Source organism: Pseudonaja textilis, chromosome Z, assembly GCF_049901715.1.
Source record: "Pseudonaja textilis isolate UNSWEBS1 chromosome Z, rPseTex1.2, whole genome shotgun sequence".
Classification (NCBI taxonomy): domain Eukaryota; kingdom Metazoa; phylum Chordata; class Lepidosauria; order Squamata; family Elapidae; genus Pseudonaja; species Pseudonaja textilis.
Window position 1 is genome coordinate 82,241,340 of NC_142008.1, and position 23,869 is coordinate 82,265,208.

Genomic DNA, 23,869 nt, shown 5'->3' on the forward strand with positions numbered 1-23,869 from the left:
TCTGTTTTTTATTTTTGTAAAATGTTGCCACATTTCTCAAAGCAGTATGAACAGCATTTAAAAACGATGAATGCAAAAACAACTGTGCAGCCAATTAAGGCTATGACATCCAGACAGTGATACTGATACCAAGTCAAATGATGGGCAGCTACTTGCAAATGCTTGGCACCTTTGTGACGTATGACAAATTCAATCCAAAAGATAGCCCGGTCCAGTGGCTTTATTAGTTGAGCATGATGGATTTCTGATACTTTAAGCGCATTTTTCTTAAAACAGGAAAAATTAAAGGACAAGGAAAAGAATAAGAACAAATTAGAAAAGAGTCAGAAATCAGCTTTCTATTGTTTTTAAGAACTTCAGTCTTCAAGCACTTAACGGACTTTACATCAAACAATCTACTGATTTGTCAAAATTCAAACTGGCTTAGCGCCTGTTATACTGTGTTTTTCCAACAATACAGCCTCCACCAATAGGAAGGCCCAGCATGATTTCTAGGCATGAGGTGAAATTAAGCCCCGCCACCAAAATTTAGGCCTATTTAAACCATGCGTTTCCCCGCCATTTCTCACATTGTTAGAACTACATGAGGTGAAGAGAAATGGGGGGGGGGAGAAAACTTGCCTTTAGAAGCGCCCTGCAGGTAGCCTAGGCTAGAATACCCCGATCTACTACCCATAGAACATCAGCCGATAGAAGGTCCCTGAAGGCAGGGTCACCAGCCACTTCAATCAGCCGGTAGAAGTGGCCTCAGGGCGAGCGCCCACGCACACTCCCCTCGCTGTGAGGCCACTTCTATCGGCCGATGAAAGCTCCCCAAAGGCAGAGTCACCAGCTGCTTCATGGCAAGGCATGGCTCCTGACAGGAGAAACTACTGCGAGGGGAGTGTGGGCACTCGCCCCGAGGCCGCTTCTACCGGCTGATCAAAGTGGCTGGTGACTGCTGTTGGGGAGCTTCCATCGCCCAAAAGACACTGCCTCATGGCGAGGCGAGTGTGCATCGGCACTCCTGTCAGGAGTGCCCCACAGGCAGCCACGCCTCACCCCGAAGTGGCTGGTGACTCTGCCTTTGGGGAGCTTTCATCAGCCGATAGAAGTGGCCTTATGAGGGGAACGTGCGTGGGTGCTCGCCCTGAGGCCACTTCTACCAGCCGATCGAAGTGGCTGGTGACTGCCCTTGGGGAGTTTCCATTGCCTGAAAGACACTGCCTCATGGTGAGGGGACACAGGCAGCCACACCTTGCCCAAAAGCGGCTGGTGACTCTGCCTTTGGGGAGCTTTCATTGGCCAATAGAAACAGCCTTGTGGAGAAGTAAGTGCGCATGGGGCGCTCTAGGTGGGGGAGGAAATTAAGTCACCCCCAAAAAGACTGCCTAGCCATTTTCTCAGGGGTCAAAGGAAAATAAGGCCCGGCCTTATTTTGTGAGAAACACAGTAGTTTCTCACTCAAAATAAGTTCCACTGCTATCACAACCAACCGCTAGCTTATTTATACTCTAGTCAAATACTATTTTATCTTCAATGACACTTGTGACAATGACTCATTTTCATGTATAAAAAATATCAAAAAGTTGGCTAGAATTTTAATATCCTTTTCTAAACAATACATTTAGATATACTGAACAAAGCACAAATGCCTTCTATATCAGGGGAAGGATGATGCTCCAAATTCCATATAGTCCTAAGTAGCACAGATAATTGGAAGGGACCCAATCCAGTAAAATGCTCAAAGTACATATTCTACTGTTCTCTTTTTATAGACAGACAAAAATTAGGCCTACCTGAGATAAAATATCATAACTGGAAAAGTAATCAGAATTCTATTTTTGGAAAAATAGTCATGACATCAAAGAAAAACCAGCAAATTGATTACTATGAATATCTTAGACACAATCTGTATCTCAATTTCTGAAGAGAGTTTATAAACAACTCACAGAGCATTATGAATGACAGTATTCAAAGCATTTACTCTGCTTTCATTATGTGGATGTCCAGTTCCACGGCCATTCCCTTTGCCTTCATACCGGTAATATCAATCTGGTCTGCAAATAGGGGAATCCCTACTATGGGAATTGCATGGTAAATGGCTTCATAAATTCCATTTGTTCCACCTGTTATAAATGCTTTGGTCTTTGGATGACCTGGAAGAGAAAGATGAAAATGTTCTCACAAAATCCTTTAGGATATGAGCAAAATGACTTTTATTCAATCTAAAAGAGCTAAAAGTGCCTTACCAAGAAGATCATTTTGTGGTATCCAATCATAGGTCCTTGTATTGGCTCCAAGCATTTCTAGCTTTTCCCCCTTATACCACCAAATAACCTAAGGTAAAAATAATTGGAATGCTATTCCATGTAATACAAATTGCAAACAATGTTAGAATTTTTCCTGACTCATGAGTTTCTGATTTTCTAGTCTGGGTTTTGGGTTTGAATTGGGTCATGGATCTTTTAATGTTGCATTCTTGTAAAATTGCTGAAATTCCAAGAGATTACAAGATAATTTAAATGCAATGAATAAATAAAATTACATGCCATTCTTTTTAATGACAATAAAATAATGAAATCATTTTATTAGTAATTCTTGTTTTGAATTCTACTTGCATTTACAACATTTATGTTGCATAATTAAAATTTAATAGATGCTTATTGTATTTCTTGTGTCTTTTATCATAAAGTCCATAAAAAAACATGAGTTTTAACAAAAAATATTTACAATCCCTTCCCTAATAGCATGGGAATTTTCAGAAAGAAGTTACATAAAATCAATTGAAAATGCACGTGTTTTAAATTGTCAAACTCTAAACAAGTTAAAGTTATCAGGATAAGGAAATTTTAGACACTGTTCAATTAAATGAAAATTATGAAATATAAACATCCTTTGTAAATCAGTAAATCAGCAGTTTATTGAAGAAGAAAATGAACAGATTTCTGGAATATCCATAAAGTGTTCTTCCTCACAGAAATTTGTGCGTGTGACTTAACACATAGGAGACTAACCTTTTGTGGAAGCTGGCTGAGTGCTGATGCAATTATATTATTTTTTTCATCTGTTAAGTTTTGAACCAGTGAACCAAGGGAAAATATTACAATGCCATGTTCATTTGAACTCTACAAATTTTTCCATTTCCTGTTAAAAGCAAAGAATCAGACCTCTTTATCATTGCAAGAAATGTTACATTTTATTTGGTTGGCCATGATTGGTGTGCTCAAACCACATACTTTTTAATCATAATGCAAGCAGATGATGGACCAGGAAAAAAAATTGCATGTAGTAATTTGCATTTGAAGGAAGCAGAAGAAATGGAATAACAGAATAAATTGGAAGGACCTTGGAGATCTTCTAATCCAACTCCTTGCTCAAAGAGAAGACTGTACCATTTCAAACAAATGGGCGTCTACCTTAATGAAGCTTGTTCACCCCGAGGATAAAACACCCAGACACAAACTGAGCATCCTGGTATATTGCAGTACAATGCAGTGAGACGTGCACAGCTCTACACTGGGGAAACAAAACAACCACTTCATAAACACATGGCATAACATAGGAGAACAAATCCATCAGGACAAGATTCAGCAGTCCATCTGCATTTAAAAAGCAAAGACCACTCTTTTGAAGACAGCAAATTTCACATTTAGATAATAGAGAGGACTGCAGGTTTGAAAAGGGGAGGGGGTCAAAGAGATCATCTATGTCAAAATTGAAACAGCCCTCTCTCAACAGAGGGAGAGGGATATGTCATCATCTATGTCCAGCCTACAAGACAGTCCTTTCAGCAGTTCCAAGAAAGCTCCACACCCATTTGCACTATGCAGGTGACCCTGAGAACACAGATAAACCTCCAAGGGGCCTCAATGACTCTCTAAAAGAATGCAAATAGTCAGCTGTTTGAAAGGAATATAACTCCATTTCCCCATCATCCAGTCGGAGCTGAAAAAGCTTTTTGGATGTGAAGCGAAATGTCTTCAAAGAAAATCATAAAAGTCCAGTTGCCTATGGAAAAAAACATTTAGGACAACCATGACCAGGATGACTGAGAATTTCCATAGACATCCCAATAGGGTGAACTAAGAGCACTTATTTATATTTATGTACATTGGATTAGATAAAGATTTGAACTAGAAACATGGCGGCTTTCATTTTACAATTTTAACCATTATACAGTATTGGTTTATTCAGATTATGATTCAAGGCAGGCAAGCTCACAAAAAAAAAATCAAAGAATGTACGATAAGTAACAAGTTTTGAAAAAATTAGGAATTCATAAACAATAGAATTCCTGCAACTGGTATAATTCATGACCCAGAGTCAGGCATGAAAGTCTAGAACCACATGTGAAGTTCCAATTAAATAGATTGTTGCTAATTATTGCTAATGCCCATGCACAAGAATATTCTCAACTAATGAATATTCTCAACTAATGGTTAGAGCCTGCTATGATAAGGGTCAACAGAATTTACAGTGGGTTGTACTGATTGCATTTGTGGCTATATAGTGAGTCTGATCCTTCTTTTACTTCCACTCTTCCACTACTTCTCTCTCAAATCACCCCTTCTTCCATGTCATCTTTATAGCTGCCCTCCCCTTCTTGTATGGTTTCTTCGGAATTTGAGTTGTCATGTGAACTTGGCAGGGGAGGCAGTAAAGCCATTCCAAAGGAATCTTCCTTTCCCATGTACAAATCAAACTTTGATCCAGCTGGTGCTTGCTGAAAAAAATTATTAGTCTCCCATCCACCCCTTGGGATGTGAAGACCAGAAGTGAAGGCGTATTCAGCCATTCAACCTTCCCTGAATAGGTCCATAGAGGCTGATTAACCCCTTCAGTTACTGATTCTTAGGGTAGGGCGGTGGGCCAGGACTTAATCAAGGTTAACAGGAAAATAGTGAAACTATTGAATCCATTCAGGAGCATGGACATATCTGGCTTTCTACCAAGAGTGTTCAGATTCTGACTATACTTTCGAATGCATCAGATACTATATTCCTTTGCCCTTTATTCTGGAGTCTATAATTTCTATCACTTCACATTCCTTTTCTCTTTCCACAATCACTAGCAGTGAGGTCAGGTGCTGGAAGCACAATGTCACGTGTGGCTCCATTGAAAATCCAAGAAAGAAAACCTTAGACTCCATTTTTATAGAGAAAAGGACTTTTACTGAATATGAAGTGGTAGCAACAGAAATACAAGATCTGAAGCAAAAGGTGTGGAAATTACATATAGGAAGTTATTCCATTATTCTCAACCCCAACAATTCAAACTGGACATCCAATCTGAGGTGTGTATAATGTCATGTGGTTACATCTTCAGGTGGTGTCTCACACATCTGTTATGCCAAGAGGGTTGACCTTGGCCTAGAAAAGATAAGTGGCTGCATTGGCACAGTTAGCAAGTAAGCATCCCAACTTTTACAATTCATACATCTTTAACCTCCAGCACTCTTCCCCACACGAGTCCCAATTATTGCCCCCCACACACACACATTTCTATGGCAGCTGCAAATAGTCAAGCAGAAGAAGGAATCTTGGAGGCTGACATTCGGCCCTCCTGCAAAACAGGTGTTAGCCCTAGAAAAGAGAAGAGAATAAAACAATAGGAAAATAAACATTCCACATACAATATTGTTCTGTCTCACCTGTGACTATGAGGTGAGAGTCCAAGCCTCCAAAGGAATATAAATAAACAGACAGGACCAGGAACGATAGAGTTAAATTCCTTTGACTGGAGAAGTCCTTGGCAGTCTTCCAGAAGCTGCCTGCCAAGTCCGATAACAAACAAGACCATAAATCAAAAGGCGAACGCCTCACAGAGGATTTGTCAAGCTGCTATTCCGAATAAACAAATTGTCCCGAACGAGTATTCAGAGCTAACACGCCCTCTTTTATTTCCTGAGGGCGTGTCAGTCTCTCAAGTCAGTCCCTGATTTGACATTTCCTTTTACGTTGCATTTCCCTCTTCTGCCTGCGTCTTTGCCTTGCATCAAACCAGCATTCCTCAGCTTGATCCTCAGCCAAGGACTCCGGCACTCTCTCCTGATTATCTGCCAACACTTGAGGCACAACCAGGGAGGAAGGGGGGGGGAAGATGATTCCGAATCTTCCAGTAAAGCAGGCTCAAACCTCAAGGCCAAATCCTCCTCTTCCTCATTACTCGAGCCTGTGTCTTCTAACAGAGCAGGCTAAAGCCTCCGAGTCATAACACAATATTATATACCCCCCCAAAATTAAGGCTTGTCAGGATATTTTGAATGAAGCACTGGTATAAGCTTAGGGGCCCTAACATCACATTCATTTACCCATTCCAACTGAGAAGAAGGGCAATGATTTCAAACAACTAAATATTGGAGTATTCCTCTCTATTTCCTGGAATCTAGAATTTCCTTGATTTCAAAATGTTGCTAGCCCTCAATCAGAAGAGGAACTGGTGGGACAGCCTGGTCAGGTCACAAGTGGGACATATATTCAGGTTTCAGCAAACTAACATAAAAGACAGGGTGGATCCTTCTAAGGTTTTTTGGCAATTGCAGCAAAGGATTCACAACCTGTACAATTGGGAAAGGTCCCACATATTTAGGTCCCAATTTTTTAGATTTCTGGGTTGTTCGTATATACTTAGTAGACAAGAAGACTTTATCACCCACTTGGTATGGTTTTTTTTAGAACTCTCTTCTTGTCCGCTTGTTTTTTATGAGCTTGATGAGCATCATCCAATGCTTTATGGGTAACTGGCCAGGTAAGCTAGAGTTGGGTTATCCACTCTGTTAATGATGGGATTTTGGGTTTCTCCTGTGCTACCTCTGGGATGGATACAAAATCCTGACCTGTAGCTACCTTGAATGAGGTGAAACAGTGCTACTGTGAACAGAGTTATTGTAAGCCACCTCTGCAAAAGGCAATAGGTCAGACCAATCCTCCTGTTGATAATTTATATAACATCTAAAATATTGTTCCAATACCGAGTTAGTTCTCTCACATGCCCCATTGGTTTTGGGGTGTTGGACAGAGTTTAAGCCCTGGGCAGAGCCTAATAACTTTAAGAATTTCTTCCAGAAATTTGAAGCAAATTGAACCCCCCCCCATCTGAAATTATATGCTCAGGAACACCATGTAGTCTATACGCATGTAAGATAAACGGTTTAGCCAAAATTTTTGCAGAAGGGTGCAATCATATCTGCTTTCAAACGCTGGTTGTCAATTGTCTTGACTTGCATTAGAAAGTCACTTCATCAGAAAGTCAATAAATCTATAAAATTGGTCATTGACCCTTAATCTACCAACACAGCAATAGCTTCCTACCTCTGGTGGGATAGGGATATGGCAACATAAATCTACAACAAAGTAACTTTAAGGGAATGCTTAAGAACCTTCTGCAAGCTAGGGAGTCATAATTAGAGCCTTGGACAATTAAATAGAGTGCAGTGTATTGCTGTTTACTTTCTTTTTCTAATTCTTTTTTTTAGTTCCGCCACCCCCTCCACCAGCATTAAGGTCTTTATTTTTATTTTTAAGTTTGATTTATTTTCAAAGGGAAGCCTCTGAATTTTTTTTTTATTTTTACTTTATTTTGACTTATTTTACTTTATTTTTTTCTCCTTTCTATTTGGATTCTGCTTTTTTTTTAATGTATATCAATGGACTATTTTTTTTCTTTTTCAATTGAGATTTTTTTTTGGCTGGATTAAGGTGTGGAATTTGAAGAAATTTATTCTTCTTGTTTTTTGTTTTGTTTTTCTCTCTTTTTCTCTTTTCCTTCTTTTTGGCTTTGACTTTGTTTATTATTATTTTTACTGGGTTTTTATTTTTATTTTTATTCTCTTTTGTGGACTATTTTTTTAATTGGATTAAGGTCAGGAAGAATTTGAAGAATTTTTCTTTTGCTCTTTTCCTTTTTCTTTTCATGTTTTTCTTCTTTTTCTCTCATTATTGATTTTTTTTTATTATTGGCCTTCTCATTTTGGATTATAATTGGCTACTCTTTTTGGATTAAAATTTGAAAGAATTTGAAGAGCTGGAACCATTTAAAATGAGTAAGAAACTTATATCTTCGGTGCCTCTATGTCTACCTCTCTGCCTCCCCACCATCTGGATAGCGTTCAATTCAGACAATGTTAAAGCAAGATAAAGAAAAAGAACAAGAAAGAGCATCTTTTCAGATGATTATGCAAGGAATTCAAGATCTTAAGGTAAAAATAGATACCATTGAACAAAGAACAGGGAGGACGGAGGAAAAGTGGAAAGTATTCAACAGATGATGACAAAATATGAGGAGAGACTTCAAAAGTCAAAGAAAGGGGGCAAAGCGAAGAGAGAGAAGATTGGAAATATTGATAATAGACTAACAGTGATTGAACAAGAAAAAAGTGGGATGTTGAAGTGGGAGTTGGATAGATCAGAATTCTATCTTAGATTTCAAAATATAGAAGAAGAAAAAGGACAAGATTTGGCTGCGATAATGGTAGGAATCTTGGCGGATGCGTTGGAGATAACAGAAAGAAGATGATGGATGGAATAGATGAGATATATCAAGTTTTTACAAGATATGCGATGAGAAATAATCTGCCCAGAGAAGTCCATATTAGATTTACTAAAAAATCCATGAAGACACAAATATTACAAGTGGCAGAGAGAAGATATTGAAACACAAAGGTAAAGAAATTTTGGTTTTAAAACAAATACCCAGAAGAGTGAGAGAGAGATGAGAAGAGAATATCCAAAATGTTATTGAAAAAGGAGGTGACTTACAGATGGCTGATCCCAGAAGGATTGATGTTTACGTGGCAGGAACAGAGACATAGAATTGATTCAATTGAGAAAGCAGAACTGTTCTATGCAGAAGTCTTTGGAGAGAGAGAAGGAGAGGCAGAAAAGGAGGTTCCATTAACTGAATCCCAAGAGGAACAAATGGAGATTGGAAAAAGAAGAAGGTGCAGTAGGTGGACAAGTGGATATTAAAGATCAGCGTGAATCAAGACCCACGAGAGTGGTTAAATCTAAATATAAAATATAATCATGGAAGAGAAAAACTGATTACAATGAATATAAATGGACTGAATTCAGCTGCTAAGAGAAGGAAGATTTTCCATAAATTAAGGAAACTAAAGTTTGATATAATTTGTCTACAAGAAGTACATATTAAAAAGCAACATGAACAATTGTTATTACAACCAAAATTAGGAAATTGTTTACCTCTTTGACTCAATGTAAGAAAAGAGGGGTGGTCTTATATATTAAAGAAAGGTTATTCCAGCAAAAATGATTTATACAGATGATGATGGGAGAATATTAATGGTGGAAATAATGGACAATAATAGAAAGATACTTTTGACTGCAATTTATGCCCGAATGATAAACAGGAAGAATTCTATAAAAATTACATACCAAGATGGCTGGACTGGACTATGCTAATATAATTATGATGGGAGACTTTAATGGAATTGTGGATAATAAACTTGATTATATTGCAACAGCAGCAAAGTATAATAGAAAAAACTCTTCCTAAATCTTTTTTTTAAAATGACAGAGGAATTAACTCTAAAAGACATATGGAGAGAAAGAAATGTTAAACTTAAGCAATATACTTTCTATTCAAATAGACATTTATCATGGTCCAGACTTGATATGATTTGGATCTCAACAGACTTAATATCTAGCGTTCAAGAAGTAAATATTGAAACAAGTACTTGGGTGGATCATAACCCATTGACAATTAAATGGAAGGGACAAAAAAAAAGATCGAGATGGACGTTAAATAATACTATTTTAAAGGAGAAAGAATTTACACAATGGATGGAGAAAAGAACTGGCCTTTTTCTTTAAAGAAAATAGAAAAGAAGACACTTCAATACAGAATGTTTGGGATACAATGAAGGCTTATGCCAGAGGCCTGATAATTGACTATACAAGAAAAAGAATATTAGGAAAAGGCAAGCTTTCAAAGCCTTGGAGGATGAATATAAAAGACTCGAAAAAGAACTGCAGAAAATGCCACAGAAAAAGACGTTAAATTGAAACTGGATATAATTAAACATAAAATGGACTTAATAGACAAAGAAGAACTGGCACAGAAAATTAGGAGTGCCAAACAGAATTATTTTGAAGATGCAAATAAGCCAGGTAGATGGCTAGCATATAAGCTGAGAAAAGAGAAAGAGTCGAGGAAAATATTGCAGTTAATAGATGACCAAGGTAAAACTTGTCATGGCAGCAAAGAGAAAAAGAAATTATTTATGACTTTTACAAACATTTGTATAAGAAAGAAGATATTGATGAGGAGAAAGTTAAACAATACTTGCAGAATGCAAATTTACCTAAGATACCTAAAGAGATTGAAGAAATGTTAGGAAGCAATATAACAATAATGGAGTTAAGCCAAGCACTTAAGAAACAAAATAATGGAAAGGCACCAGGTCCAGATGGGTTTCCTGTAGAATTTTATAAAACCTTTCAAGAATCATTGTGTATTCCACTGTTAGAAGTTATGAATGAAGTTATGCTAAAAAGATAATACCTAAAACATGGTCAGAGGCTTATATTACACTTATTCCAAAAGAGGAGGCGGACCTACTTCAAATCAAGAATTATAGACCGATTTCCTTATTAAATGCAGATTATAAAATTTTTGCTTCAATATTAGCAGAAAGACTTAAAAAATATCTGAATAACTTTATCCACTCAGATCAAAATGGATTTTTGCCAAAATGACAAATTAGAGATAATATGAGAGTAATTCTGGACACCTTGGAATATTATGAGGCGCATCCTGAAAAGCAAATGGCTTTGATATTTCTAGATGCTCAAAAGGCATTTGATAACGTAAATTGGAGATTTATGTTACTTTTAATGGAACAGATGGGCTTTGCTAGAAGATTTATTCAAGCAATAGAAGCAATTTACAATGAACAAACAGCTAAGGTAATGATGGAGGGAGAACTCACAGATCCTATTAATATAAGAAAAGGCACAAGACAAGGTTGCCCTCTTTCTCCCTTGTTATTTGTATTGACTTTGGAAGTGTTGAATAGAAATATCAGAGAAGATAAAACTATAAAAGGAATGAAAATTAAAAAGGAAGAATTTAAATTACAAGCTTTTGCAGATGACCTAGTCTTTATTCTGGAAGACCCTATAGAAATAGCCTTGAAGCTGTTGGAAAAGATAGAGGCATATGGGGAGGTGGTCGGTCTGAAAATAAATAAAGATAAAACAAAGATTTTGTCAAAGAATATGTTGCTGAGACAAAGAGAAGAACTGGCAGAATTGTTAAAAATTCAAGTTACAAATAAGGTTAAGTATTTGGGGATATACTTGACGTCAAGATGTAGTACATTAAAGGAGAACAATTATATTAAACTTAAACAACAGATAGCCCAAGACTTGAAAAAATGGGAAAACCTACAATTGTCATTAATAGGAAGGATTTCAACAATCAAGATGAACATTCTACCCAGAATTTTATTTTTGTTTCAAACAATACCAATTAGGCTTGGAAAAGAATATTTTGAGGATTTAAATAAAATTGTTTTGAAGTATATATGGCAAGGCAAGAAAGCAAGGATAAAGTTAAAGCTTTTACAGGATGCTAGATTTAGAGGAGGGTTTGGCCTGCCTAATTGGGAGTTGTACTACCAAGCTGCAAATTTGATGTGGGTTAAAGAATGGATAACATTAAGGAAAACTAGATTGTTGACATTAGAAGGTCATGATTTGTTGTTGGGTTGGCATGCTTTTTATGGTATAAGGGAACCAAAACACAGGGTATTTTAGAAGACATTATATACGGAGTCTCTGTGGTTAAATTGGGAGAAGACAAGAAAACAATGTTATTTGAAAATTCCAGTTTGGTTATCGATGATAGAAGCGTTTTCTTACCCTATAATTTATAAAAAGGAACAAACAGTTAGCTATGGGGAATTACTAGATGAAAAGGGTGAACTTAAATCGATGCAAAAATTAGAGGAACAAGGTATACGGATGAATTGGTTTTCATATTTGCAAATACATTCAAAGTATTATGAGGATTCCAAAGCAGAGGATTTTATGATAAACAAACTGATTTAGATAAGATTTTGATGGGTACTGATGAAAAGGTGATTAAAAAATTATATGGTTACTTATTGGAAATTAAGTTGGAGGAAGAACAAGTTAAAGAAACTATGATTGCTTGGGGGAGGAATTTTGGATATGGGATTGACTTAGAGAAATGGCAGAAATTATGGTTGCAAAATTATAAAATGACAATGTCTACAGCCCTTAAAGAAAATTTGTATAAGGTGTTTTACAGGTGGCATTTTCCCCCGACGAGGATAGCAAGGATGTTCAAGAACAAATCCGAAAAATGCTGGAAATGTCATCAGAAACCTGGTTCATATTACCATATGTGGTGGACTTGTGAGGACGCTAGAAAATATTGGACTAAAATCCACATGTGGCTGGAAAAAATGACAAAGAAGCATATAGACTTGAAACCGGAGCTTTTTTTACTGGGAATTTTACCAGATGCTTATAGTAAAGAGCTGAAATATTTGATTGTAAATGTATTGACTGCGGCTAGGATTGTATTTGCAAAAATTGGAAAAATGAGAAAATTCCATTGCAGGAAGAAGTCATAAAGAAAATATTGGAATGTGCTGAGATGAGTAGATTGACTTTTGAAATCAGAGAGCAAGAAGATAAACAATTTTATATAGTTTGGGATCTTTTCTATCAATGGTTGAATGATGAAATACAAAAATAGAAATGTTAGATAATAAGGAATAATATTGATTTTATTTTTCTTTTCTCTTTTTTGGTACTGGATATTATATTTATATAATATTTTTCTGTTTCTTTTTTTCTCTCTTATTTAGGATAGAATTGGCACGATTATATGATTTGTTTTAGAATAAATTACTTAAAATATAGTTATCTCACAAAGGCATGATCGAACAAAAGTCTAGTCAAACTTCTTTTTTTAATAGTGATATTATGATTTATAAGTTTGTATTGACAATAAGAGTTATTATACAAGGTAACTGTAATTGTGACTATGAGATGAGTGCACAAAACTGATGAACCAACCGACTCACTGTTTGTATATAAATATGGGGGAGCTGATGTTTTTATGTTTTGTCTGTTTGTTTGTATGTCAAAAAACAATAAAAAATCTTTGGAAAAAAAAGAAGAACCTTCTGCAAGCTTTCACAAGGGGCTGTTGCCATTTTCTTGGCTTTGAAGATTGCATTCAGGAAGCCACCTCTGGAGTTGTGACTGGGATGCCTTTCTCCTTTTTTGGAAGCTCTGGGAAGGCAGTTTCTGGCCATGTGCCAAAACACAGTAAAAACAGAGGTCCAAATCTCTATATCTCTGTCATTCTTCTGCAGCCAATAAGGATCTAGCTACTCCTATTTGCATGGCTCCTCTCCCCCTTCATTCAGTCTTGTTAGCATCAAGGGACTGAAAGCAGGATAGAGGGGCTGACTGACTGTCGGCAATGGCTGGATTGAGCTCAAATCTAATAATGCACCTCTGTAGGCTTGGTCTAAAGTCTGTGGAACTTCTTGCCTGATGAGCTCATCAGCAATTTGGTCCTTCAGACTCCTGTCTTATTCCAAACCAAGTCTGCAGCAAACAGGTCAAATTCTGCTATGCATTACCGGATTCTTCTATAGTTTTGTTGTAATTCATAAATCTGGCACTTGTATTCCCATAAATAACTCACATTGCACTTTGAAAAAAAATATTTTTTCTGGCTCTGCTCCAAATCTTTTTGGCAAGCTGCCATAAGTTATCTGTAAAAGCGGTGGCATTGTCAGAGCAGTTACTTGGGCTACTGATAATGGAGGCTAAGATTGAACCAAATTCTGTTGGGACCAACTGCAGCATCATAGCTGGCATATACTGCACTTAGGTTTCCAAACCACCCTGGTGGCACAGAGCAGAGCCTAAGTAGGGTTTGGTCAGCTGCTGCTCCAGCCTGTGGTTCAGAGGCCATTCCAGTTTTCTTCAGTTACATTCACTGAAAGGTGGGAGTAAGTTGAGAACATTGATGTCAGATGTGAAAGACCATGTCCACACTTGAAGTTTTAATTATAAATTTATTGCCATTCCCATGCACAGGAATATGCTCAACTAATGATCAGTACTTGTTAGATAAGATTCAGCTGCAATCAAGGTGGGTTGGACACCCATCCCCGTCTAGCCTATCTAATGATGGCACTCTGGCTCTGCGGTTAAGATGCTGTGCTTGTTAGCTGGACAACCAGTAGCCCAGGTTCAAGACCTAACCACCATATGAAGAGGGAAGGAAGGAAGGAAGGAAGGAAGGAAGGGAAGGAAGGAAGGAAGGTAAGTCCTGCCTTAGCACTTGGCTACCAGCAGATGGCGAGACTCCCCTGGAAGACAAGGGTTTGGTGCTCTCCCTGGTCTCGCCTTCTTCCACTGGAGACAATGGATTCCCCTGCCCTCCAGGGCCACAACATGAATGTTGTTGAGTTGGCCATGGCCACCCCAACCATGCCCATCCAGCCTCCCGAGGTCAAACATAACCCTGATGTGGTCCTCAATGAAATCGAGTTTGACACCCCTGCCTTAGACTACCTCTATCACTCATTTGTTTCTGCAAAAGCCCAATTTTCTCTTATCCTATTCTTCATTAACTCTGTGAGAATTAATTCATAAGATCTGTATAATTAACTCCTAGATATGGGAGTGACAGCAGTAGGCTGTTTTTTATCTGATATACAGTAATTAAAGGTCATCTAAGGCTATTGAGACTTCAACTCAGCTCAACCCTACTAAAATTTAAAGCAATTAGCTTTTAATTACTATTGACTCAAGCTCAATAACCCTTTATTCATTCAGAAATAGTTTTAAATAGACTTAGCTGTTTTTCAGAGGGATTTTTGATTGGTTTTATTTTACATCCTATGACGTACATTATATCAGTTCTTCATTTGTGTTGAATTGAAGACAGTTCATAAATCACTTGCTTCTTTGGAAAAAAAAGTTTTGGAAGCAGACTAAGTAAACACAAATAGTCTTTGACTTTTAACCCCAAATGAACGCAAAATTTCTTTTGCTAAGTGAAACATTTGTTAAGTGAGTTTTGCCCCATTTTATAATCTTTCTTGCCATAGTTAATCACTGCAATTGTTAAGTTAGCAACATGGTTGTTAAGTGAATCTGATTTCCCCATTGACTTTGCTTGTCAGAAAGTCACAAAAGGGGATCACGTGACCCAAGGACAATGCGATTGTCATAAATATGAGTCACTTGCAAAGCATCTGAATTTTGATTTCATGACCATAGGGATGCTGGAACAGTTGTAAGTGTGAAAAGTAGTCATAAGTCACTTTTTTCAGTGCCGTTGTAACTTTGAACAGTCACTAAATGAACTTCTATTGTAAGTCAAGAACTACATGTAATGCAGAACTACATGCAGGTCATCCTATTTGATTTATCAGTAAATAATAATGCATCAGAGTTTGAGTTATATGAAGAAATGGGATTTACTAACACAAAGAATGTGTTAGTCTTTGAATCTAAGCAAAGGGGGGATTATGTCCTGTCAAGTCAGTATTGACTCTTAGCAACCATATAAATATATTTTCTCTATGATGATCTGTCCCTAACATGTTTTTTTCAGGTCTTCAAGAACTCTTAATGAACAAGACCTTCCTTCATTTTGATTCCCTACCGAGGTCTGTTTTTACAATCCATTTCTGTTTTTCAATCATTACAATGTAAGCTGCAGTTCAAGAATACATATCTGTCTGTCCCCCAAACTTAATGTAATTTCAGATTCTGAAATTCTATGGCTCCCTATATTGAAAGAAAGCCCACAATTTAAAGAAAAAAAATGCTGTTTCTAAGGTATTTTTTCCTGTTGTACTTCCTTTGAAAAAGCTTTGTTACCCTGTTTCTCCAAAAACATGACCTACCCTGAAAGTAAGTCCTAGTTTGTTTCTTTACACAAGTGCCCAATTTAAGCTCTACCCTCAAATAAGCCCTAATTAAGATATCTCCCACACCAGAGTGGACAGTTTAAAATTAAGCTAGGGTAGGAATGGGGAGGTGGAACCGCCTTACTACTTACCTTTGGATACTTGTAGCCAGGCCTCACACACCCCGATACCTGCCTTGCTGGTCCATTTCTTCTGCAGCTGGCAAAGCTGGCAAGGCTTTTCTGAAGGCCTCTGTAGTTGATAACAAAGATCTAGACTGATCCAGAGCTCTGTTATCTGTTCAAGAGGCCTTCAGGAAAGCCTTGCTGGTCGCAGAAGTTCCTGAAGGCCTCTGACAGCAGGGGCAATGCGTGAAAGTGAGGTTAGTCAGTGGATGACATCCCTTGAAAATAAGACTGGTGCCTTTTTTGGTGGCAAAAAATATAAGCCAGGGTCTTATTTTCAAGGAAACATGATATCACCAGATCAATGGTGAAGGATATAATTACCTCAGATAAAGACTTGGCTGGCTGGCAGTGCAAACCTCCAACAAATTCAAAGTTTGGTAGAAAAGGTCGTGGAAATTCAAAATCCCAGTAGGTTTGGATTAACCATATTTCTGCTTTACCCATTATTTCACACAGTGTTGTGGGTCTCCCTACAGATAGAAAGTATTGAAGTTATATACTGCTTATATTCAAATACATTCATGCACTGTTTGCTTTTCCTGCACTAGTACTTAATAGGTTTAATGATGCTGATTTCAGAAATATTCAAATCTATACATTATGTTTTCAGGTAAACTCAACGGTTTTTTTAAAAAAGCATCTTAACAAGGCTGAGCAAAACTTGTACTTTCCCAAAAATATGCATTTGTTCACTGGAGGCCAAAATAGACCAACCTTCTTGATGGGGAATCTTCCACTAGCATTGGGTAATTTTTGAAAAACAATCTTCTAGGATGAGCATACTGAATTCATATAACTAGGAACTGATTAGATTCTATTTCTGAAGATTTGGCACTTTTGAGTGATGCATATGTTTCAGTAGGAAGAAGTTATGCTGAACCACTTTTTAATTTTATACAAGAGGGAAAAAATATTGTGAAGAATAATATTTAAGACAGGTGGGAAAACATGGAAGGAACAATCCCCATTCATTCTACAGTGAAGAAGGCATTTTTATATAGATAACTCCTATAAATCTCTTATAATTTCTTAATTTCAGCTCTTCTTTCTACATATAGATGGAAGTATTCCAAAACTAGGAATTTCTGAAGTCTTATTCACAAAAGGCAAAAAACAAAGTATTCAGGAACATTGAAGGCAGGTTAATGGTCCACTCAGCAAGATGAACAGAAAAACCATAATTGTGATAGGGCTAGTTAATCAGTGATCCTTAGATTATAACAGCAATTGGAATTGGAATTTCCATTGCTAAGTGATGCAATCATAAAGCGTAACTTCAAATGTGCATATAGTACAGAAACAATGAGCAGCTAAAAATAATAATGTTTGTTTCGGGCTATCTGGGTACTGGGGGTGGAATTTACTTTCTGAGATTAATAAAAACAGTAAGTCCTTAGACCATGGGTGGGATTCAATTTTTTTAACAACCGGTTCTGTGGGCATGGCTTAGTTGTTGGGTGTGGCTTAGTAGTCATGTGACTGGCTGAGCATGGCCAATTCAACATCACTCACATCGAGGCACGCATTTCCTTGCCTGGCCTCTCATGACTGTGGAGATGCTGCAACAGTCATAAGTGTGAAAAATGGCCATAAGTCACTTTTTTCAGTGCCATTATAACTTTGAATGGTCACTCCACACAAGCAAAGTACCAGCAAAGGAGGGGGGAAAAACTTCAGAGACGTTCCTGAGACAGGAAGTCTAGTCCTGCCAAGAATGTATAAGGGTTAATAGAGAGGCAGTTTCTGTAAGCAATGCCAGAATGTTTCCTTTCTGCCTTCCTTACAGGATTAGGCCAGTAATTTCTCCTAACAACCAGTTCTCTGAACTGCTTGGGATGTTAACAACCAGTTCTAGAGAATAGGTGCAAACCTGTAGAATCCCACCCCTGCCTTAGACCCCCCCAAAAAAGTTTTTTTGGAAACTAACCACTCAAGGAAAATATTAAAAATCCTGCTGAGTTTCAAACCAAAAATTTTCTCTGTGCTTTGCAAAGATTTTCTGCTATTTATTAATGCTAAATACTATAGGAAAGTATGAAAGCTGTCAAAGATCATGCTAAGCACTGGTTTCTTTAAAGAGATGACTCATATTCTCTCTGCAAACATTAACATTTAAGGTAGCCCAAAATGAAATGTGTTCTTCCAAAGGGATAAGTAAAAATATGCCCTGAAGTCACTTTCATAATACATGAGGAATTACTAGGAGGTGATGCCCTCTGTTTCTGCTCTCGTGAAGCAGTTTGTCTATTCTGGTGATGGGGCAATTGACAATATGGATAAACCTAAAAAGGAAACAGCAAGTGGAACAGATGGCAGGAAAAAAAATCATTTCCTTTTTAAAAAAAACACAACTCCCCCCCCCCCCATCTTTTACAATTCCATCAATCATAGCCAATATAACACAAATAGGATTGACAGAGGCATACTGTATCTATTCAAACCTGCAGCAATGTTTTTAATTTATATCTTCAGAAGAGACTTTTCTAATTCTGCTTTATGAAAATTCTTTTTCAAATCCAACTGTCTTCTTTCAGTACTGAAAGCTTCACCAATGATAGGGAAATAAATAAATAAATAAAACTGACTTACCCAAAACTTGACTATAATAGGAAACCCATTCCCCACTATATTTTTGGAAAACATAGTCTTGAACGTAGTAAAAGATAATATTTTGTATCCTTTCTCCAAAAGACAATTTGTCTGTGAACCCAGATAAAGCAGCTGGAACATAAATAAAAGGGGCAGGCATTTTCCCACAATGTCTCTCTACTATTGAGGCTGGGGAGAACCTCAGAGTGTATAAGAATGGGATGTTCAGCTTCAAAGCAATCAAATCACCACACTGCGTCACAGGATCAGAAAGAAGCACATCATATTTTGCGTTCTTTAGTTTAGACACGAGTTCTTGATTCGATAGAACTGCTTCACACATTTGCCTACTGAGTTTATTTGCTTTTTCCATCAATTTTCCTAGTTTCTGATAAAACCTATAAAAGGTTGTCATCGATGGTTTGTTATTCCACCACAACTTTATCAGATCTGTGATCAAAGAATTAAACTCTTCCTTTGTTAAGGGAACAGAAAATACTTCAAAATTGGCAGCTGCAATATCTCCAGGTGTGATAAAGAGAGATGTTGTCAGAACCAGAATGCTGACATGATGATCTCTGTTTATTAGTTCCTGAATTTATTTTAATATTTAGCCAATGACTGGCCTCTGTTGGCCAAATAAGCACATGCCCACAAGACAAAAGGAAGAATTGGCAGATGTTCTGAAAATTCAGGTCACAAATAAGATCAAGTATTTGGGGATACATTTGACAGCAAGATGTAGCACACTCAAAGAGAATATACTAAACTCAAGCAACAGATAGCGATAGATTTGGCAAAATGGGAAAACTTACAATTATCATTAATAGGGAGAATATCAACAATCAAGATGAATATATTATCCAGAATTTTATATTTGTTTCAAACAATTCCAATTAGGCTTGGAAAAGATTACTTTGAAGATTTAAATAAAATTGTGTTGAAATATACATGGCAGGGTAAGAAAGCGAGAATAAAACTTCTCTTGCAAGATGCCAGAATAAGAGGAGGATTTGGTTTGCCTAAGTGGGAGTTGTACTATCAAGCTACAAATCTGATGTGGGTTAAGGAATTGATAACATTAAGAAATACTAGATTGTTGACAATAGGAGGACATGAGGGTGGCATGCCTTTCTATGGTATAAAGCAGGGGTGGGCAATTAATTTCTGTCGGGGGCCACATGGAAAATCAGATCTGCGTTCGAGGGCCGAGCCAATTTTATAAAAGGCCATTATAAAGGGCCCATTATAAAATGCAGCAAATTTTACCGGTATATAAGAATATATATAATATATAAGAAAAAGTAACACCGCGGCTGCTCCTGCTGCTACTTTCCACGCTTTCCAAACGCAAGTCCCAGGAGAGAACAAACAGCAAACTGTCCTCAGGGGCATCCAAACCCACCTAAAGCTAGGCCGCTGCTGGTGGAGCCTTGCCCTGCCTTGGTGCCCCGTTTCCCGGCTCGGCGGTCCTGCTCGGGTGGCACTTTAAAAGCCCTCCTCCTTGCATACGTGCCTGACGAGCCGCTCACCACGACGGCGGCTCCCAGCAACCGAGCAACTTCCCAGCAACTTGCAGCTTGCTTTTTCCTCTCAGGCTCTCGCACCTGGCCCCGAGCCGCGTGGTGGAGGGGAAGCCCAGAGCACCTCCTCCAAGTAGCCTGCCCGCCGGGCAGAACCCTTCCCGCTCCTTGGTGGGAAGATGTTCCCGCATGCAAACTTTTGCCTTTGCAGGCGGGCTGCTTGGAGGAGGCGACCCAGCGGAGCTCCGGGCTTCCCCTCCGCCACACGGCTCGGGGCCAGGAGTGAGCACCCACAAGTTAAAAGGAAGCCGCAAGTTGCTGGGAAGTTGCTTGGGTTTCCGGGGCTTCCAGGTTTAAACTTTGCACAGGCAAAGTTTGCAGGCGGGAGCATCTTCCCGCCAAGGAGCGGGAAGGGTTCTGCCCAGCGGGCGGGCGGGCTGCTTGGAGAAGGCAAGCCGGTGGCGCTCCGGGTTTCCCCTCTGCTGCGCAGCTTGGGGCCAGGCGCGAGCGCCCATGAGGAAAAACAAAGCAGTAAGTTGCTGGGAAGTTGCTCGGGTGCTGGGAGCAGGCTTTTAAAGTGCCGCCCGAGCAGGACTGCCGAGCCAGGAAACGGGGAACCAAGGCAGGGCAAGGTTCCACCAGCAGTGGCCTAGCTTTAGGTGGCTCCAAGCAGCCCGCTCCAAGCAGCCTGCCCGCCGGGCAGAACCCTTCCCGCTCCTCGGTGGGAAGACGCTCCCGCCTGCAAACTTTGCCTTTGCAAAGTTTAAGCCTGGAAGCCCCGGGAAAAAAAGGGGGATCGGCGGGGACTCACCTTCGGAGAGGTCGAACTCGAAGGTGATTTGAATTCCCAGCCGAGGCCTTTGCACACTTCTTTTATTTCCTACCCCGAGAGCTCTCCGCACTGTTTTGCAGCTTTGGGGGCCACACGGCGCAGGGCAATACGCCACGCCCAGCGATTTTTTTTCAAGGGCGGGCCGGATTGGACAGACCAATGGGCTGGATGTGGCCCGCGGGCCGTAGTTTGACCACCCCTGGTATAAAGTAACTATAATACAGGGGTACTTTAGAAGACATTATATATGGGAGGCTCTGTGGTTAAATTGGGAAAAGATTAAAAGACAATGTTACTTGCAAATTCCAGTCTGGTTATCGACTATTGAAGCATTTTCTTATCCTATAATATATAAAAAGGAACAAACAGTTAGATATGGTGAACTATTGAATGAAAAGGGTGAACTTAAATCTATGCAAAAATTAGAGAAACAAGGTATAAAGATGAATTGGTTTTCATATGCGCAAATACATTCAAGGTATGATAAAGATTCTAAAACAGAAGGTTTCTATGATAAAGTGACTGATTTAGATAAGATCTTGACAGGTACTGATGAAAAGGTGATTAAAAAATTGTATGGATATTTATTAGAAATTAAGCTAGAAGAACAAGTCAAAGAAACAATGATTGCTTGGGGGAAAATTTTTGATATGGGATTGATTTAGTGAAATGGCAAAAATTGTGGTCTCAAAATTATAAAATGACAATAAAGAAAATGGCATATAAAGAAAATTTGTATAAGAAGTTTTACAGGTGGCATTTTCCCACAACAAGAATAGCAAGAATGTTCAAGAACAAATCTGAAAAATGTTGGAAATGTCATCAGATACCTGGCTCATATTACCATATGTGGTGGACATGTGCGGATGCTAAAAGATATTGGACTAAAATCCACACATGGTTGGAAAAAATGACAAAAAAATATAGACTTGAAACCAGAGATATTTTTATTGGGAATCTTACCCGAAACATACAGTAAGGAATTGAAATATTTGATTGTAAATGTAAAAAATGTAAAAAAAAATGTAAATGTAAATGTAAAAAATGTAAAAGCGGCTAGGATCGTATTTGCTAAAAACTGGAAAAATGAGAAAATACCAACGCAGGAGGAAGTTATTAAGAAAATGGAATGTGCTGAAATGAGTAGATTGACATTTGAAATCAGAGAACAAGAAGATAAACAATTTTATAGGATTTGGGATTTATTTTATCAATGGTTAGACAATAAAACATGGTAATGAAATATATAGATTTTTAGAATATAAAGAATATATAAAGATGTATTATTTTTAGCATAATCATAATTATAGGATAGATTTGGGATGATAATATGAATTGTCATAAAATAAATCAATTAAAATATGGATTATCTTGCAAAACATGAATGAATAATAGTATAGTCAAATGATTGATTAATAATGATATCAATGTACTTAGGAATATTTGATGGATAATATGAGAATATATACAAGTAATTGTAAGTGATGACTATGAAGTGGAGGCACAAAACAATTTGTAAACCAACCGACGCACTGTATGTACATATGTGGAAGATGGCTTGATGTTTTTATGCTGTATTTGTTTATGTTTGTCTAAAAAAACAATAAAACTTTTTTTAAAAAAACCCAAACCTATCTATAGTTATATTCCCTCAATTGAAGTTTCCTTCCCATCCAAATTCCCAAATCCAGCAGATGAAGATAAAAAGCTGGGATATAAATATTTATTATCAAGTACACATACACAAGATATATACAATCATTCTGCTACAGGCAGAATTACTTTTTAAAAAAATACTGGCATAAAATTTTAAAAAGGACCTAGTTTTTATTTTAATTGAAAGCATACAACCATATTAACAATCAATAAGAACTCTTTAAAACAAGATTTAAAGATTTTTGTGTGGGCATTTGTTGAGACAAAAGCCAATCATATTGTGGTCACTGTTGGAAAAGGGTTCTTTAGTTTGTATTCCGTAAATTAAATTCAAACTATTGCAGAAGATGAGATCGAGGCAGTTGTTGGTACCTAGTTGTTCCAGTCCCAGATTTGTAACAGCATTATAGAAGTTTGCATGTATGAGTTCAGTTGTACATTCGTTTAGAGTCCAGCTAATATGAGGTAGATTGAAATCACCAAGAAAGATAAAAGCATGTGGGCAGGATGTTGCCCATGTTAGTAGTGAACTTAGCTTGTTTACATGGTCGATGTCATAATCAGGTGCTCTGTAACATAGTAAGAATCAAAATGTGATATTTAAGGAGAGTTCACAGATGATGGTCTCAGGAAGGAAGAGCAAGCTCCTGGGTAACTTGGATGACTGTGATCACATTAAGAGCAACTGTGTTCTCTTCGCTGATGATGTAAAGCTGTTCAATACCACAGACAATACTGCTACCCTTCAAAAAGATCTTGACTATGTATCAAAATGGTCAAACAAATGGCAACTTCAAATCTCAACAAATAAAAGCTCTGTCTTACATATTGGCAAAAAAAATCAGAAAATAAAATACAAGCTGAATAGTCAAGACCTTGTTGATGACCCAAGTTCTGTAAAGGACCTTGGAATACTCATCTCTAATGATCTAAGTGCTAGAGCCCACTGTAACTACTGTACATAGCCAAAAAGGCATTAAGAGTTGTTAACCTAATCCTATATAGCTTTTTCTCTGGTAATATCATACTACTAACTAGAGCATACAAAACATTTGCTAGACCAATACTCGAATACAGCTCATCAGTCTGGAAACCACATTACATATCTGATATTAGCACAGTTGAGAAAGTCCAAAAATATTTCACAAGAAGAGTTCTCCACTCC

The 23,869-nt window shown here is 37.8% G+C and overlaps 1 protein-coding gene across 1 annotated transcript; it reads right to left on the minus strand.

The window, feature by feature from the left end:
* Window positions 1-8: 8 nt before the first annotated feature.
* LOC113448801 (UDP-glucuronosyltransferase 2A2-like) lies at window positions 9-19,421 on the minus strand. The gene is given in 9 exon segments (XM_026719601.2): window positions 9-298; window positions 684-700; window positions 1,967-2,138; window positions 2,232-2,319; window positions 2,997-3,105; window positions 3,107-3,126; window positions 16,426-16,574; window positions 18,694-19,292; window positions 19,294-19,421. Coding segments are annotated over 9 exon segments (1,572 nt in total).
* Window positions 19,422-23,869: the final 4,448 nt, after the last annotated feature.